Source organism: Festucalex cinctus, chromosome 5, assembly GCF_051991245.1.
Source record: "Festucalex cinctus isolate MCC-2025b chromosome 5, RoL_Fcin_1.0, whole genome shotgun sequence".
In the NCBI taxonomy this organism is placed as follows: domain Eukaryota; kingdom Metazoa; phylum Chordata; class Actinopteri; order Syngnathiformes; family Syngnathidae; genus Festucalex; species Festucalex cinctus.
Window position 1 is genome coordinate 7,613,541 of NC_135415.1, and position 19,328 is coordinate 7,632,868.

At 39.3% G+C, this 19,328-nt stretch overlaps 1 protein-coding gene across 1 annotated transcript; it reads right to left on the reverse strand.

The window, feature by feature from the left end:
• Window positions 1–5,106: 5,106 nt before the first annotated feature.
• Window positions 5,107–18,068, reverse strand: tmc2b (transmembrane channel-like 2b). The gene is made up of 20 exons (XM_077521611.1): window positions 17,939–18,068; window positions 17,814–17,855; window positions 14,143–14,542; window positions 13,247–13,393; window positions 11,330–11,420; window positions 11,160–11,241; window positions 10,957–11,063; window positions 10,782–10,880; window positions 10,494–10,636; window positions 10,261–10,408; window positions 9,995–10,189; window positions 9,722–9,901; window positions 8,592–8,750; window positions 8,383–8,511; window positions 7,525–7,592; window positions 7,205–7,444; window positions 6,975–7,100; window positions 5,639–5,717; window positions 5,421–5,550; window positions 5,107–5,330 (listed from the first exon to the last, which is right to left on the reverse strand). The coding sequence occupies exons 1-20, from the start codon at window positions 17,991–17,993 to the stop codon at window positions 5,107–5,109; spliced, it is 2,844 nt and encodes a 947-aa protein (XP_077377737.1). The 5' UTR covers window positions 17,994–18,068.
• Window positions 18,069–19,328: the final 1,260 nt, after the last annotated feature.

Here is a 19,328-nt window from a genome sequence, read left to right on the forward strand (position 1 = left end):
CATCATTTGATGGAATTGGGGCCGTTCTTTCCCAGCTCCAGCCTGGTGAGAAAGTCGCGAGACCAGTAGCTTTTGCTAGTAAGACACTGTCACGAGCCCAGTTGAACTACCCGGCTCACAGGCTCGAATTTCTGGCTTTGAAGTGGGCCATATGTGACAAGTTCTCCCACTGGCTAAAAGGTAGACACTTTACGGCATGGTCTGACAACAATCCTTTGACATATATTTTGACAAAGCCCAAGCTAGATGCTTGCGAACAACGATGGGTGGCGAAACTGGCTGCATACGACTTCGACCTGAAGTATGTTCCTGGGCCCAAGAACATAGTAGCCGATGCACTGAGTCGTGAACCCTTCGTCCAGTCTTGTGTGAGTCATCGTCTGGTGAAAGAGCCATATCTGTCATTGCTGGAGGAGGTCAAAGGAGTTGTTAATGAGACAGTGCAGGATGCTTTCCGTTTGACTACCAACTGTCAGGCAGTTCATGCTTCTGGAGTTTCTGCTGATGGAGAAGTCCCCCAGAGACAAGCTCCCGGTCAGTCGTCCGGAAATGCTGTTGGTGCTGAGGAGGTGTCTGCAGTCTTGGATGCCCATCGGACTGGAGGTGTCTCCTGGCTACCGGGAGTAAGTCCATCATCGCTGCAGCTGCCCGTAGAGGACCCCTCTGTTGTCATTCCCCACAGCCAGTTACGCAATCTGCAGCAGCAGGATGCTACAGTGAGCAGAGTCCTCTACTATGTTCAGCGACATAACAGACCAAGCGCACGCGAAAGAGCGGCCGAGTCTAGATGTGTGCTTGTCTTGTTGAGGCACTGGAAGAAGTTGAAAGTTCGTGATGGAGCTCTTTACAGAGTGAAGAAAGACCGCCTCATGAACCGGAAGATCTTTCAGTTTCTTGTACCTGAGTCTCTCAAACGCCAAGTTCTGCATGGTGTGCACGATGCTGCCGGTCATCAGGGCTGTTCAAGAACACTCTCTCTGGCCAGTGAACGGTTCTTCTGGACTGGGATGGAAGAGGACATCACGAGACATGTAAAGCACTGTCAGAGATGCATCGTGGGTAAGACCCCTGAACCTGACGCCCGAGCACCTCTTGAAAACATCCGTACTTCCTCCCCGATGGAGCTAGTGTGCATTGATTTCTGGACGGCAGAGTCGAGCGACAAAAAGACCACTGATGTCCTTGTTGTTACGGACCATTTTTCAAAGTTGGCTCTTGCCTTCCCCTGCAGGAACCAGTCAGCGAAGCAAGTTGCCCGCTGCTTGTGGGACAAGTTTTTCTGCATTTATGGGTTCCCCAAAAGAATCCATTCGGATCAGGGAGCTAACTTTGAGAGCAGGCTCATCAAGGATCTTTTGGAGATGGCTGGAGTGCACAAGTCCCACACGACGCCATATCATCCCATGGGCAACGGTATTGCGGAAAGATTCAACAGAACCCTTGGAAGCATGATCAGAACACTTCCCCCGAAGTCCAAGTCTAGATGGCCACAATTGCTGAACATGTTGACTTTCTGCTACAACTGCACAGTGCATGAGACCACAGGCTTCGCACCATTTTACTTGATGTTCGGCCGAGTTCCCCGCTTGCCCATTGACATAATGTTCCATCATGTCTTGGACAAGGCCAATGTTGTCAGCCACAACGAATTTGTGAACTGCCTGAAGAGAGATCTCAATGAAGCCGCAAAGATTGCTCAAGAGCATGCAGCCAAGGAACAGACTCGTCACGCTCAAATCTACGACCGCAAAGTCAAGGGGTTGCAGTTAGCTGTTGGTGACAGGGTGCTGCTAGCCAACCGTGGCGAGAAGGGCAGAAAGAAAGTTGCGGATCGTTGGGATTCAACCCCATATGATGTGGTGTCTGTGAGGCCGTCGATCAATGTTTACAGGATCCGTGATGGCGTCACAGGCAGAGAGAAGGTCGTGCACAGGAATTTGTTGCTCCCAGTTGACTTCCTGACGTTCCCAGGGCAGGTGGAGTACCAATCAGATTCAGAGTCGCAGGTGGAAGCACATTGTGGGAGTGTCAAGAGCTCTGTATCTGATGATCAAGTAGATGCTCAGGAGCGCACTAAGGACTGGCTCATGCAATCACCAGCCCAAGCGGAGACAGGAAATGGGTGCATTTCCAATGAAGAAGACTCTGATGATGGCTGTCAAGAGGATGTGATTGAGGGAGGCCAACCGGTGGTACTGCCACACAATTCCCATGCTGAATCTGAGCACAGCCATGATATTCATGCACAAGTTGAACTTTTGACAGATCCGGTATTTGACACTACACATTTGACTTTTGACTCACCTGTTACCTTGTACATCCCTTCCCCAGTTGAGGTTGAGTTAGAGGAGGTAGTTTGCACACAACCACAAGACACACAGGGCTCTGTGGCTTTCACAAGGTGTGGTAGAAGTGTTAAACCCCCTAGTAGGCTTATATGTGAGATGTCGTCCTATCAGAGGGTTGGGGTGCCAGAATTAGTTTGGGTATAGTAATGCTACTGGGTATTGTGCGAGTCCGTTTTTGTTTTGAATGATGTGTTTGTGTAATTTTGTCACTGTTTGCTTGTTTTTTTTATGACTCGGGAGTTTAATACCTCCATTAAGAGGCGTAGATATGTGCAGTTATGAGAAATGTAAATGGCATTTCTAGTGGTCAGTGATGGGATTGGGATTTGGTACCATCCTATTCCTTCGCACTTCTTCGGGAAGAATTTCTGTAATTGACTTTATTTCGTACATTATGGCCTGTCAACCACAATTTGTTTGTCTTGTGTTTTTCAGTGATGTTGCCTCACTTCTGCATAATTTAAGGGGGGTGTATGTAACGGAGTGATATATTCAGTATTAAATTATGGCGGAAGTGACGCAATGGCACGCAGTGGGACTTGGAGGGCGGCCCCGTAGCGTTTGCTCAGAGCTACGAGGAGTCTTGGCGTGGTGAGTCGCATCTCGTGGGCGTCCGGATCAATTAATAATTATACTGTATTAATTTTGATTTGTTGTACTTATGATACTGTGTGGTGTGCTCACCTAGTTGTCTTTGATTGTTGTAAACCCACATAGCTTTTTCTGTTGATTCTAAAAGTAGCGTTTTGTCGTCCAAACTTTTGGCGGTTGATGTAACGTCCCAACGGTCGTTTGTTGTACAGATTCCGCTTGCCCGAGACCCAGCGATTCACCACTGCCTTGTATTGTCACACTGTGTTGCAGGTAAATGTTTTTCCTTTTGCTGTTTTATTTTTCATGGTGCTGTTTTGTTTTCCTTGATTGTATTAATGGCTCGAGCTCACGACTCAGCGTGGCCGCCATTATTTTGTATTTTGCCGTGACGCACTTTACGTTGCTTGTGATGCGTTCAGGGACACTCCGTGAACGAGAGTGAAAGTGCTCTTTTTCTGTTGTATTGTATTTCTATGTGAATTTTGTTGTTTATTAAGAAGAAATGTTAAAACTAAATACCACTATACGATCACTTTAATAGAAATGTGTAACTGTTGTTTTATTTGATAATAGAGTAACTTTATGTAAAATGAGAGCTACGAGGAGTCTTGGCGTGATTCCGCTTGCCCGAGACCCAGCGATTCACCACTGCCTTGTATTGTCACACTGTGTTGCAGTGATCTCACATTAAAAGAAACTACAACTATCCACCTGAGTGTCTGTGATACATGAAGCAACAGCGACGTGGTGCTGCATTTGCCACATCCAGTAGTGGCCCGTCACATATATATATATATATATATATATATATATATATATATATATATATATATATATATATATATATATATATATATATATATATATATATATATATATATATATATATAATTTTTTTTACATTTTATTAATTTTTTTTTAAAGAGGACTGACTAATTTGTTAAAAAGTACGTTTACTTTGCATGGCCGTTTTCGGCTATTTTTGATCATCACATTTGTGTATCACATTTGTGAACTGTCTCATCAGGAGATCTATAAGGTAGTGAAGTGACAGCAATTTCAAGGCCCCATATCTGACAGGGGCCCTTTAAACATTTTTTGTTATCGCTCGAATTTTGATTATATATTTTTTTTTCACGACTCCCTGAATCTCTGATTGTAACTCTGGGTGGTGTAAACCGATTAAATACATTTTCACCATATGAACTTCTTCATGAGCTTGCAGTAAAATGAGGTTAGTGACGGAGTATTTTACAGTTGTCTATCAGATATTGAGGAGCCTAAATTCCTCAAATCTACTGTAAGCAGTGCAAATTTGTTTACAATAAACACTTTGCAGTAAATACGAGACTAGAAGCTTAATTGAGTGTACTCTGTTGTATGTTCAAATCAACAAAGTATCTTACTTTTTGGGCCCTATTTTTTTGCCCAGCGCAAGTCTAGCGCAAAGTGCACTCAGGATCTCCATTGGTGGATGTAAAAAAAAAAAAAAGCCATGAACAAGTAAATTGAAACTTGGTGCCAGAAATAAATACTTTAATAGATGACATATAAAAATAGAAATACATTTACAGTAAATACTATTTACAGAGATTTCCACATGAAATCAATACATGTGCCAATATATCATGAACCAGTTAAGCCATCTTGATTTTAGAAATGAACAGAAGAGATATCTGTTTCTTGTTGTGTACATAGAATTTTTACACTTTTTTACATGATATAAAAGACCATTTCTGATTATAACGATATTAGTTTGGATTTAGACTCCTGGGGCCCTATTTTCCTGCCCAGCACAAGTCTAGGGCAATACTCAGTCTATTTGTGCACATGGGTGGAGTTTGCTTTCTTTTAGTATTTTCGCAGTCAAGCACAGTTAGAAATGTTTGTTTGTGCCGTTGTGGGCATTAACTTAGCCACTAGCTTTGTGGCCAATGGAACCTCCTCTTCTCATCCCCTTTAAAAGGCGCACAGTCTTTGATATTGTAGAAGCAGAAATAGTCTCACTGGAGACCATGCAGATGATTGAAGCGTGCAAAGTATGTTTATAAGAAATGTGAAAAAAATTAACATTTTAAAAAATGAATAAATGAGGCTTGCAACTGCACAAAAATCAAGCTGCCCAAGTGTTTTCACCCGAGCCCAGTCTCCAAAAATAAAGCCCCTATTGCCTTGGAGGCCTTCCTCGGCCTCTTCCCCTGCCTTGTCCAGGTTGAGGCCCCCGAGCATTTCCAGGAGGCCGACTTCTTGGTCCAGGGGCGCGGGTCACCACCCCCCTTGGATTGGAAGCGGCCAATGACACATCTTTCTGCAGGTTAACCCCTTTTCCATTGGCTGCTGCACCTGGCTTCAATTTTGGAGACTTGCTGCCCTTCTCAATGACCACTTCTGAAAAGATTCATGGAGAGTAGGAAGAGGAAGCAGGGGGACATGTGGATGACAAATATTTACCAGTGTGTATGGTGTGTGCGTGTATACCAGGTGGGGGTGGCTCTTCTTCAGTCGGTGGGGGTATCAAAGATTTGTCTGGCATCAAGTCCTCCAAATCTTTCATGACTTGATTTGTGCTGTCCTTGTTATTCCTGCGATTCTTCTCCTCATCTCGAGCCTTATGGATTGACCACATTTTTGACAGTCGTTTGCTTTTTCAGCTGGAAATCATCAACTAAACGTACTAAAAAGATACTAATACTCACCATTTGCATCTTCTTTTTAAGGTCTATGTTTGCTTGTTGATATCCTTTTGACACAGAATTCAGATAATAGATGGCCAGCCTGTTTCATAGAGTTGGAAAAAAAATGAACATAAAAATAAGCCGCAGTGAAATCCAATTTCAGACCTGTATTTAATGTTTTTTATGCTTAGTTTTGAGCTATCCATTTAACAATGTGTATGGTTGTAGCTTTACTTTTCTTTATACTGAGCGCTCTTTCTAACATGGTGGCATATATTATTTATTTGTGCAGATCTTATTAGAGTGGACAAGTATACCTTATGCTGCATATGTTCAGTATTAGAAGCACATACATAGCTGGAGTGATTTGCCGACTGTTCAGTGTTCTATCGTTCCAAAAAGTTTAATTGGTACTAGAGTTGTCAAACGATTAAATTTTTTAATCAGATTAATCACATCTTAGAATTTTGATTAATCATGATTAATTACTGACTTAAAAATGCTTTTTTTCCAACATATTTTGCCTGCTAAATTTGAAGCGCACCTGTTATGTGTTAATTTTTTAGACATTTAATGTTACGAGGACATCTTCAAAAATTTATATCCACTGCACACGCTCATCCTGCTTTTTCTAATTAATTAATTATTTGCATAATTTAAAATGGGAATAAATTACCTACGGCATATGTAAACATTTACTAAATGCTTGACTTTAATGCATGTAGTTATGTTTATTGCTCAAACTCCAACAGCGTAACCATCCGCTGTAAAAAAGGATCATCTCCGGTCAATATTAATAGTGTGATTAATCTGTGGTAATACAATGATTAATGCGATAACTTTTTATGATTTATTAATTAGTTAACGCTTTAACTTTGACAGCACTAATTGGTACACATATCACTTTTCTATAGTGCTTATTAGGCAGATGAGATGGAGTCATGTAATAATTTCCTGAACATGAAAAACACCTGAAAATGCAATAAAAAAAATTGTACTTAACTGAATCACAAATGCAATAAAACCCAATAATGTAATAATTTCACCAATGATGTAATAATAAATTTAAAAAAAAACTGACTAATATTGCAATAACATTTTTAACGCCATTATTAGGGGATTCATTACATTTTCACGTTTTTTTTTTTTGTTTTTTTCCCCTCAAAATTGATCATGTAAAACTTGACAGATTGTGTAATATAGATGTTCGAGTCTAAAGTGTTTTTTTTTTTTGTTGTTGTTTGGTGTTATTTGACAGAGCTGATTTAATTAGTGTTACAAAAGTCAATCAAGCTCCACCCACTTGATTAGAACAGCTCTGCCGCAAAGCCTAACCTAACATTTCCTTTGAACTTACACCATAAGAAGTACAGCAGGCATGATAAGTCCAGGGTTGGTGGCATAGCCAAAGATTGTCCCAATGAAGGGAGGAAGATCCTGTTCTATAGTCTCCATGACTACGTCGTACATCTTCTCTTGGCCACTGCAATGATCAAATTAAAAGTATTTGCAGTTTTGTCGCTTTAACCTTTACGATACATTCAGTACTTTTATAAAGATCCAAAGCGTGTCCTGTCCATTACTGACCTAAATGGCCCGCAGTCAAATGATGGTGACAGGGTCATTATGGTGTAGACCACAGGCAGCAGGCTGAGAAAGAGCACAAGCAGCAGCAGACCCATGTAGAAGTTGTTGGAGCGCGAGGCCTTGAAGACGCGTTCATGAGGAACATTACAGGCCATCACAGCCCAACACTGGTAGTACATCGAACACAGGAGACGCAACACGTTCAGTCCCACCAGACCCGGAGCATAAAAAGCACCCATCCTAAAAGAAAAATACGCATTAGAAAAGCAAACTCTCATCAAGGTGCTGTAGTGTTATGTTAGAAAACATTCAAAAATTACCATATCATTCCTTGATTGAAGATGAGGCCCAGCACATTTCCACTGATGTCAAACTCACCATATGAAGGCTGGTGGAAACAAATTGCAAGCATTGCAACATAACTTAAAACACGTAAACATTAACCTTCTCCCTGAGCAGCTGTAATCAAATGTCTCGCTTCCTGTAATTAAGTTTGCAGCGCGGTGCAATGTTTCACTCACTGCTTGGGATCGTCTGTCTTGATGTCCCACGAGAAGGTTTCATGTTAACTTGATGCAATAATGTGATGTACTGCACAAGATTCAATTATACAGTACACTATTAGCATAAACATAGTAAGAACCCTTTATGCTGCATGTGTGTGAGAGGAAAACTGATCAAAAACAAATTGGGGGTATGATGAATCCCTGGGAATACCAAAGTGGAATAACACTCATTCAATGTAACAATATTCACACATCACGATACAATAAATATGACAATATGAGCCTCTCAATACGTTAATGATGATTATATTGTGATGATGTTGGCGATATACAATTTTTTTTTTTTTAAACTCACGATCTGTGTAAAAACTCACAATATTGCAAAAAAAGAAATATATTTGCTAGTATGATTGATTTATATGAGAAATAATTGCCGCAGTGGCCAAAACATTCCTCCTTGAAATTGAGCTGCACTAATAAACTAACCACCAGAGGGTACTAGAAACACATAAATGGAATACAACCACACCTTTTTAACAGATGTGCTCCTTTTAAAATTGTGACAAGACGATCACAATATTGTGGCAGTTTTAATATTGCAATATCACGATATTGCTGTTATTGTTCCATCCCTCACTATAGGAGATGACAACACATATTGTGAACACTCACAAATCCAGCCTCCAGGTCCCAACACCAACAGTAGTTGAGGAAGCGGACAATGACAGCTCGCAGGAAGTCCCCAATCAGGATGGTCAAGTAGTTCACTTGCATGTCAGACACAATCAACTTCACAAATTCCTGCACAACAAAATAAATAATGAGAACAAACAAAACATAAGGGTATTAATATGAGGGTGACAGTATCTGTTATTCCTGACTATGCCAACTGCAGTCTCCCAGCAAGGTCCCCTGATCACGTCGGCTGGGTGGACATTAGGAGGAGGCACATCAGTGGTGTTGTAGTAGCTGCTGTAGTTGCGACGGTACTCAATTAAAGCCCACTCAGTGGCGTTCTTGATCGCCTTCTCACTCTCCAACTAAAGAATATAGGAAAGAGAAGCGTCATCAAATTGTTTTTTTAATTAGTCTTACAGACTCTTCCTATTAATGTTGAAATGTTCCGGAGCTTTTTCCATGTCTGATCATCTGGCTAAGTATGTTGTGGTAAATAGATAGCACATTGTACATAATACATAGTGAGGACCAAAATACGTCTTTATCCAACAGAATGAGGACATTTTTGTGAAGTGAGGACATTTTGGCCGGTCCTCACTTTGCAAGACCTCTTTTTGAAGGTCAAGACTTGGTTTTAGAGTTTAGGTTTGAATTGGGTTATGGTTGGGGTTAGGGTAAGGGTTAGGTTTAGGCAATCATTTTTGATGGTTGCGGTGAGGGTAAGGCTCTAGGAAATGCATTATGTCAATGGATGTCCTCACAAAGATATATGTACAAGGATGCGTGTGTGTGTGTGTGTGTGTGTGTGTGTGTGTGTGTGTGTGTGTAATTTTTATACATTTTTACACTTTTCTGCCTTTCTCTAAAATTTTTGACATTTTTGGCAACTTTGTGGACATATTATGGTCATTTTGTGCCGCTCTACCTCATTTTAAAAAAAACAAACTTTTATGTCTTTTTTCCCCAGTAAATTTATGAAATTTTTGGCAATTTTGTGGACATTTTATGGTCATTTTTCTTTTTTTAGGTATTTTGTGGGGGGGGTTTTGACATCTTTTTCTGACAGCTTAAAATTTTCAATTCTGATATTTTTTGGAATATTAATTTTTTTTTTTTTTTATCTAAATCATCAATGCATTTGAAGAATATATTATCTAAAAAAATACAAATATATATTTGTGTGTGTGAGAAATTCTAATTTTCTTAGAGATCTACAGGGAGCCACGGGAGAGGACCGAATGAGCCAAACGTGGCTCTAGAGCCGCAGGTTGCAGACCCTTGCCATATCCGGTAAAAGGATACTGCTGTTCTCACACTGCTACATTAACCTCACCTTTTCAGTGACCTCATCAAAAAGAGCAAAAAGGAAGGTGTAAAGATTTCCCAGGAAAAGTGCAAAGATGCGCCCCAGTTGCCACTTGAGAGCAATTCGAGGGTGATAGTCCTCTAGTTCAGCAATGGTTTCAAAAAGAGGAGGGCACACCAAGCCCAGCAGAGACATCACAAGCTCCACCTGATGGATGTTTTATAGCGGGGTGTTACCAACAAATGCCATTTGCCATCTCATCTCAAGGCTGTAGAAATCCAAAAGTCAGTGACTACCTACCTCATTCTTTTCAAACCAGGAGAGTTCATCGTTATCCATGTCAGCAAATTCCTGTGAGCGCTTCACCACAAAGTAAATGAGGTAACCACTGCCTCCAAGGCTGCACAGGATCAGAAAATTGGCAAGGACCCGGAGGAAGCGACGCAGGTGGATGTTCTCGTCCTTCTGGTTCTCCTGTTCATCTACAATTGATTCCTACAAATTCCATTAATGCAAAAATACTTCAGACTTGAGAACTGATTTCCATTTTCCCATTGTGCGCTCACCTTGAAGCTGGTGGTAATGGAAGCATACTTATTATCTGCTGTCTCTGGATTTCCAATGAGATAGTCCCAGCTGGTGAACATTTTCCAGCTGAATGTGAACACTCCCTCTTCAGCACCGTCGCCTCCTTCGTTTGAGTTACGAGCCATCCTGAAAAAAGACAATAGTAACGTTTTCCATTTCTATTCAAATGACTGCAGCAACCGAAAACTGCCTGCATTCGCGCGTTTCCTACGTTCGAATCACAACCATCAAGCTGTATCCAAAGATGCCAACGCCAACCAGCAAGTATGACAGCGGAAGTCTGAACTGCAGCACACCAATTGTTCGCTTATGGTCATAGAATCCGTAGAATAAAAAGGAATATTTGCAGTAACCCTGTTAGGAAGATCAAAGGGAACAAAACACAAATACAGTGGACCATTAGAAGATTACAGGCGCAGGAGTGTATTTGTGATCATGATTCATTTGTGAGACTACAGATGATGGACGATGGACCCCTAAATTGAACCCAGGTCCTCACACCAAAATCGAAGAGCACAGAGAAGTCCATAGCTTTTGCCTGCTCCTCTCGGGGTACAGTTTTCCTGGGAATGGACCCATATGGTAGACCCATGAGAATCTAATACACATAAGGTTTGTCAGACAGGAAGCAATTCATAGCTTTGTCAAATATCATAGAATTGAAAGAGCTGTACCTCAGGCAAGACCACCAAGCCAAACATGAACCCAAACAGGACCAGGTTCAGGCCATACATCCACCTCAGAAATATGAAGTAAGATGCCACAGAAGAGCCAAAGTGACCTATGAGCAGATTTCACACTTTGTGGATGCAACAACCCCGAATGCTTTGCTTGCTACATTTAACTATTTCTAAAAGAATGTCCGAATGGTACCAACTTTCTACTTCCTTTATCTTCCTCTCCCATGGGATGCAGGCAGTTTTGAAGTTCTCAAAGTCACGTTTGAACTTGATGAATTTCTAGGGAGAAATGTTTAAATATCATCACACCTCAAACCAACAATAGCTGTATTGTCGCAGCTTTAAATGTGCAAACTAAGCCTATTACCTTCGTCATCATGACTTTAAATGCATACAGTTTCTTTCCCTTTCCTTTTCCGAGGGCTCCTTCAAACTTTTCGATAAACTCCTGTGCTTCTCTGTTGGGCAATCGCAAATGTCAATCGCTAGAAACTCAGAATGCTGAGAACAGAGGGACAATCCATCAGTTAATTAGTGTCGAGATCGGTCAGTGAAATGAGAAGGATAGAGTGGGTTCCTGATGGATGATGGTGTAACTTAGATGGAATGACCAGAGCAGACAAGCAACTGGTCAGAAACCACAACACCATGCATGAAACTGTGTCAAGTTCATGAAAAAGTTACGACAACTCCCCTATCGTGTTCCACTTCCAGAAGTTTACTTACACTCATCTATACTGTCACACTAACAAAGTGCTTCTCAAGTATTTTTTATTTTATTTTATATATGTATCGCTGCTATGTGAAAAACTCTTATGTCCATTTTTGTCAATTTTTTTTTTTTTTACATCTTTATGTTTTGGGGATGAAACTGAATGCAGACGCCCCAAGGGGGAAAAAATGGACATAAGTGTTAGCTTAGCATTAGCTCATCGTCGCTGCTATGTGAAAAACACTTGTGTCCATTTTTGTCATTTTTTTTTTTTTTTTACATTTTTACGATTTTAAGATGAAACTGAATGTAGACGTCCCAAAAACGTAAAAAATGAAGGAAACAAAAAAGAAAAAAATTGACATAAGTGTTAGCTTAGCATTAGCTCACTGTTGCTGATATGTGAAAAACACTTGTGACTATTTTTATTTATTTTTTTTAACATGTTTATGTTTTGGGGATGAAACTGAATGCAGACATCACAAAAATGTAAAAAATAAATAAATAAATAAATAAAAAATGGACATAAGTGTTAGCTTAGCATTAGCTCATAATCGCTGCTATGTGAAAAACACTTATGTCCATTTTTGTCATTTTTTACATGATTATGTATTTGGGATGAAACTGAATGTCGACATCCCAAAAACGTAAAAAAGAAAAAAAGAAAAAAAAAAAGGAAAAAAAATGGACATAAGTGTTCGCTTAGCAATAGCTAATCATTGCTGCTAGGTGAAAAACACTTTTTTATTTATTTATTTATTTTTTTGGGACATCTGCATTACGTTTCATCCCAAAAACAGAAAGAGGTAATAATAATAATAATAATAATAATAATAATAATAATAATAATAATAATAATAAAGACAACTGCACATAAGTGTTTTTCATATGGCAACGATGATGAGCTAATACCATTGCGCATACTCTGACAGTTAGAGTGCCACTGCCACCTACACTAGTGGATGTGAAATTACACTTTACTACAATATATTGTCAAAAATACTGTTTATATTTAGTTCTTGCATGTGCTATTGTGGTTTCAGCAATGTTACTGCATATGCGGATATTGTTAGTATGATTGAAAACTGACCCTATTATTGAAAGTAATTGGAGAAACAAGTCACAAATAGCACATGCAGTACGCATCACTGGAAAGATCACATTATACTAGCACTACAACAAGAGGATGGCACAAATAGTATGTCTAACCTTTTTAGAAGCCTAGTTAGGGTTTGGGTTGTGAGGATAAGCGGTTCAAATAATGGAAAGATGAATAGATGGATAAAAGAAACTACTTAGGACTGCATTTATGGTAAACAAACAGAAGTCACATTTGACTTTGATTTCCCTAGTTCATGGAACTACAAGAGAAGGAAAATAAACAGTAATAGCAACAAACAAGCTTTAATATCCACCATCATCATCACATGTACAAGACATAAGTGATGGTAGGCCACAAGAGAAGTGCGTAAAAGTCTTGAGTTGGATTCACAGTCAGAGCTGGATTGCAAACGAGAAAGCAATACGAGGGCAGGAGTTAAAATGAGGCGGTTTTTGGATTGCGTTCTTTACTTGAGCAATACGAGTCTCCTCTTCATACGCCACGGTTTATTCCTTAATGTGGCAATCAGTTTCTTCTTCTCCTCGACTTCCTCCTTCAGGGCTGCCATCTCCCCTTCCGACAGAGATTCTTCATCAGAGTCAGAGGAGGAAGAAGAGCTGATGAAGGGAAAGAGCAGTCATGTGCCATGTGTCGTGGCTTTTTCGAAACGACAATGACAACTAAAGACAAAACGCAGAACTTTTACAGTGCTTGTAAAAAATAAAAAAAAAATCTGATAAATTATGTACAGATGCATACAACCCTACAGGTTACTGTATAAACTATATAGTGTGGTCTTTACTATTTTATTTTTAAATAGTTACATTATAATCATCCTTGAGCATTTAATTATGTCTATGATGACATATGATTTATTGCCAGCCGATCTCTTTTTATGTTGATTTTTTTTTTTTTTTCATGTTAAATCTTCAACCTAATCAAGCTTTCTGTATTGCATGTTTGTATTTGGACAAAAAAATATTCTTTTTCCCTCATGTGCATTCAAATCCCAAATTTAACTCAGCACATGTAAAAGTCATTATTCCATCTCACGTGAAACAGATGGTAGATGGCGCTTTACAGAGGGTTTGCCTGAGGTAGTATTGAATAATGAATGAATGAATGAATGAATGAATGAATGATTGAATGAATGAATGAATGATCAGACAACTGTAACGGTTAACTTGCTGTAAAGTTTGCAGCTATTACACCAGCAGCATTTGATGAGTTTGTTGGCTGATTCAAACGGGAGTTTTGTCTATTATTAGACGTTAACAGTACATTCATCAGGCATACTGAGCTTGAGAAAAGATGAAGAATGTCAGCAAGTACTGTAGGTGAGAGATGCTCTCAGAGAATACTGCACCTGCTCAACTTCCCCTTCTTCTTTTTGTCCTTCTCACCACCTTTATCGTTCCCTCTTTTCCCTTTAGCATCTCCCTTCTTCTCTTTGTTCTGATCCTCTTTGTCCTTTTTTGACACCGACTTCGCTCCCCTTTTCTTCCTCTTGCGGTCCTCCTCACTTTCATCCTCACTTTCCTCCCTCGCTGCTTTCTTCCTGGAAGCTTTGGAGCTTTTGCTTTTCACACTCTTGTTATCATCGTCATCATCTTCTTCATCGCTGTCCCGGCGCTGAGCTTTCTTCTTTCTTCCTCTCTTCGGCGGTGCCTCATCATCTTCCTCCTCATTTTCCTCGTCATCACTGTACCGCTTGACTTTACGTTGAGGTTTGGCTCTTCTGGTTTTAACTCTTCTCCTGGCCTCTTCTGAAAAGTCGTAATTCATTATTGGTAACTAAAAATTAGAGTGATATAAGTCGTATTTTTATTTATTTTTAAGCGGAACTTAAAGAATTTTAATGAACAGGCCTATCATCATGATTTGTCCTTTGTTAATTGGGAACATATAAACCTGTTGCCAGATGTCGAGTTAGCTTGGACATTTTTTAAAGAAAATTTTGAAAAAATTGTAAATAAACATGCCCCCATAAGGAAATTCAGAGTAAAGGGGCGAGAAAACCCCTGGTTGTCTGATGTCATTCATCAGTGTAATGTGGCATGGGCCAAAGCCAGGAAAAGCAATTCTGTTCGTGATTGGTCTATTTTTAAACAACTGAGAAATAATTGTACTTCTTTTATTAAAAAGGCTAAGTCTGAATACTACTTAGCTGTTACTTCTGAGAGCCTCAATAATCCACAAAAATTTTTGGAAAGTGATCAAGGGTTTTTCTGTGAACAAAGGCCCTCAAGTTCTTCCTACTTTTGTTTTGAAGGATTCAATTCCAGTTTATGACAGAACTGAGATCTTAAACTGCTTTAATAAGCATTTTGTGTCATCTGGTTCTTTGTTTGACTCCACAGGAGCTGCCTCTTTGCCTCACTGCACAAATTCTCAAATGTTTTCTGGAGAACATTTTAGATTTGTACCTTTTACTGTACAGCAAGTTCATAAGGCTCTCAAAATTCTGAATCACCGAAAACCTCCAGGACCAGATTTAATAGAGCCTTACTTTTTGAAAATGGCTGCTGATTTTATTGCAATGCCTCTTACAGTACTTTTTAATCGATCAATTGAAAACAAAGTAATCCCTGCAGTATGGAAGTCAGTTTTTGTGGTTCCTCTCTTAAAAGGAGGTGACCCAGCTGTTTTAACAAACTACAGACCAATATCAAACTTGTGTGTCTTATCTAAAATTTTTGAATCTCTTGTGTGTGATCAACTTAAAGAGTTTCTCTACTCAAATGAACTGCTCTCAAATTTGCAATCAGGCTTTAGGAAAAAGCACAGCACAATGACTGCTGCTACAAAAGTGGTTAATGATATACTTGTTGCTCTTGATAAAAAGCAATACTGTGCTGCACTTTTTATTGATCTGTCAAAGGCATTTGACACTGTGGACCACACAGTTTTAAAGCAAAGGCTCATCAGTCTTGGTCTGTCAGATGATGTAGTCTCGTGGTTCACAAATTATTTGAGTGACAGGACCCAATGTATTAAACATGATGGTTTATGTTCTGAATTCTTGAGTGTTCACAAAGGGGTGCCGCAGGGCTCTGTGCTAGGACCCCTCCTGTTCATTATGTACATTAATGATCTGGGACAAAGCGTGTTGGACGCCAATATGCATTTTTATGCTGATGACACAATAATTTACTCCTTTGGCTCATGCTCTGCTGCTGCTGTTGCTTCGTTGCAGAAAGCCTTTAATGTTGTGCAGCACACACTTCTGCAACTAAAACTGGTCCTTAATGCGGACAAAACTAAACTGATGTTGTTTTCAAATTCCAGGAAAAGCCCACAATTTCCCCCCAAAGTGTCCACTCTGGAGGGAAATGAAATAGAGGTGGTTCATACATATAAGTATCTTGGTATTTTGCTTGACAACACTTTGACTTTTAAACCTCATGTTGAGAACCTCGTGAAGAAACTCAAACTAAAACTGGGTTTCTTATTTTGGAATAAATGTCGTTTTTCTTTCGAGGTCAAAAAGCGTCTTGTCACTGCAACTTTTTTATCTGTTTTAGATTATGGGGATGTGTTGTATATGAATGCTTCAGCTCAGTGTTTGAGTAAGATTGACTCTGTATATCATGCTGCTTTGAGGTTTGTTACAAATTGTAGAGCCTTGACCCATCACTGTGAACTGTACTCTCGAGTGGGATGGCCTCCTTTGTCCACCAGGAGGTTGACTCACTGGTACATTTTTATTTACAAGGCTATGCTTGGACTGCTGCCCTCTTATATTTGTAATTTAATCACATTGAAAAGTGTTGATTCTTATGGTCTGCGTTCCAATGATCTTTTGTTGCTCTCTGTTCCATTTGCCCGCACTGAGCTGGGGAAAAAGGCTTTTGTTTTCTCTGCCCCTTCTGCATGGAACATGTTGCAAAAGGATTGGAAACTAACGGAACTTGTTTCATTGAACGATTTTAGATCCAGATTAAAAGCACTTGAGACGGCCTCATTGATTTGTAACTGTTTTATATAATTTTTATGTGATTGTAAGTGAAACTTTTAATTGTAACTGTAATGTAAATTGTTTTGCTGCCTCTTGGCCAGGACTCCCTTGAAAAAGAGGTTCTTAATCTCAACGGGACTATCCTGGTTAAATAAAGGTTAAATTAAATAAAAATAAATAAAAAAAATTTTTACACACATTGAATAATGATAATGGAGACATTTTGTATAATGTAAAATGTTTCCAAACTTTATTGTTGACAAATGTAACCTTTCAACCTGTACAATCGAGATTCAACATCCAGCAACAAGTTGGAGTATCAAAGTATATCCTCCTGACTACCAGGGAAACAAAATATTGTCCAATCATGTTTATTTTGATATTCCCCAATCTTTGTGAAGTAACTGGAATACTGCAAAAGAAATTTTTGAAAAAAAAAAGTTTTTAATTTTAAGCTATGATGTCCACTACAGAGGACATTTTTTAAAACTTCAACGCTAGGCTCAAATACAGTTAAAATAATTCAAACAATACTTTAATGTGTTCTTAAGAGTCTTATGGAAAACATGCTAACAACATTTAAAGCCTAAATTTGTTCAATAAAAAGTGTTATACACTTACTTTTCCTCTTCCCTAAAAAGTGCTTGCACTGAGGGAAGCCCCACCCTTACACATTTGGTATCATTGGAAAGCTCTGAATGTCCTCTATAGAACACAAAATGAGTCAATTCAATCGTATGCACTGGGTGGAAGATATTCAGGTTCTAAAAAGGTCCACTACAGAGGACAAATTTGAATTGCTAGTAGTTAGGAGGTTACTTAAAATGAATAAATAAATAAATAAATAAATAAATAAATAAATAAATAGATTAATTACGTAATAATAATAATAATAATAATAATAAATATCACAGACATAATATTCCATTTGAGGCATCCTACTGAGGGTCAATTCTTATTTTTTTTGCATTCTTCTCAACGTAAAGACAGAATTTTTGACACAGCTCTGTTATTGAAGCTCATCAAATTGTGTGAAACATGGAAATGACAATTTTAAATGGAAAGCAAAACTGACTCACCCTCACTTCCACTGTCAAATACAGCATCGACCTCCATACCAACTGGAACCATAAAAAAAAGTCAAAATATGTTCTTGAGTTGAGTCTTTTAACATGAAAACTTTAGAAAGAAAAGACTTTCTCACCGTCTTCAACATCAATGGTTGCATCATTTCTCTTAGGAAATCTCTTAGGAGGCATTTCGTGTCAGTCATTGATTGTGTATTTGACCTATTTAGTTATCCCTCTTCTGTCTGCTTAAGACGCTGCCTCTCCATCCTGTGAAGGCAAAATATGCACACAAACATACACACACGCAGACACAGAGGTCCAATGGTTGTCGTTGACAACCATTAGTGACACAACGGCCATCAAATGACGAGCAGTAGCCCAGAGGAAGAAAACGGAATTGAGTTACACTTACCTGTAAACAGACAATGGCTATATCATATCAATCCTTCAATGGATCATGTATAAACACATGCAACATCTGCATGTTGATCATTGGAAAGTGAAGTGGCTTTCACTAAGACATATCAATACATATTTAACATATGCAAAATTGAAGAGTAAATGTTGCACTAGCATGTTACAACATCTATGATGTGAGCCTATAGTCAAATGTCAGATCGGCCCTTATGAATATTGCAGTGAAACAAGAGACGTTTCGCTGCTCTGCACCTTAACCCCAAAACACAAGCTGTCATCTGGAAGCTCCTCCTTTTGGTCCACCTAACCTGCACCTTCCAGTAGTCCACTCTGTTTACATATGTACATCCTTCCTGCTCTACTCACTGATGTGGTATTCTTCCCACTTGAAGCCTCCCTGTGTGGCGTTCTCATGGTCTCCTGTGCTAGCGTGGATTATGCTAGGTTAATCGAAGAGCTTAAATTGGCCATATGTGTGGATGTGGGTGTAAATGCATGTTTCGCAGTATGTGCCCACTGCCCAGGGGTCGGTCCAGAGTGTATCCGACTGTATTTAAAGCCAACTGGGATCATTTCTATGCTAACACTGAGGACAGCGATAGATGGATGCATGTCTTGATTCAACTAAATCTCTCTTCCGCTTAAAACTGCTAGCAACATTTGAATGGAGCCACACTTCTCTAAACCCATCCCGCCTTCCCCCCGGGCCCCAGACGTGACCCGAATTATCAAGATTTTCAACCATGGCCATTCATAATGCCATGTCAAAATTGTGATAATAGTCACACAGAATCTAGCAATACAAAGCTAGCATTAGCACTGTAAACAAGTCAATGTCCTGGCTATACTATACAGACGGTTTATAAATGCATCTGTTTCAGGCTTTTAACGGTGTGTCTCTTTTTGTCCTTATTATAGCATTTATTGTTATATTTTGCTCCCTTGTTTTGTTTTTTTCTTTTAGTCATGATGGTTGAATATTGTGATTGTTCAGCAAAATCCATGGTCCATTTTTGAAATAGGAGAGAAAGGTATAAATGGATCAGCAGTTACAACCACATTCAAGCTAGTAGTATATAAATGATCTTGCAAGTTGAAAATTAAATT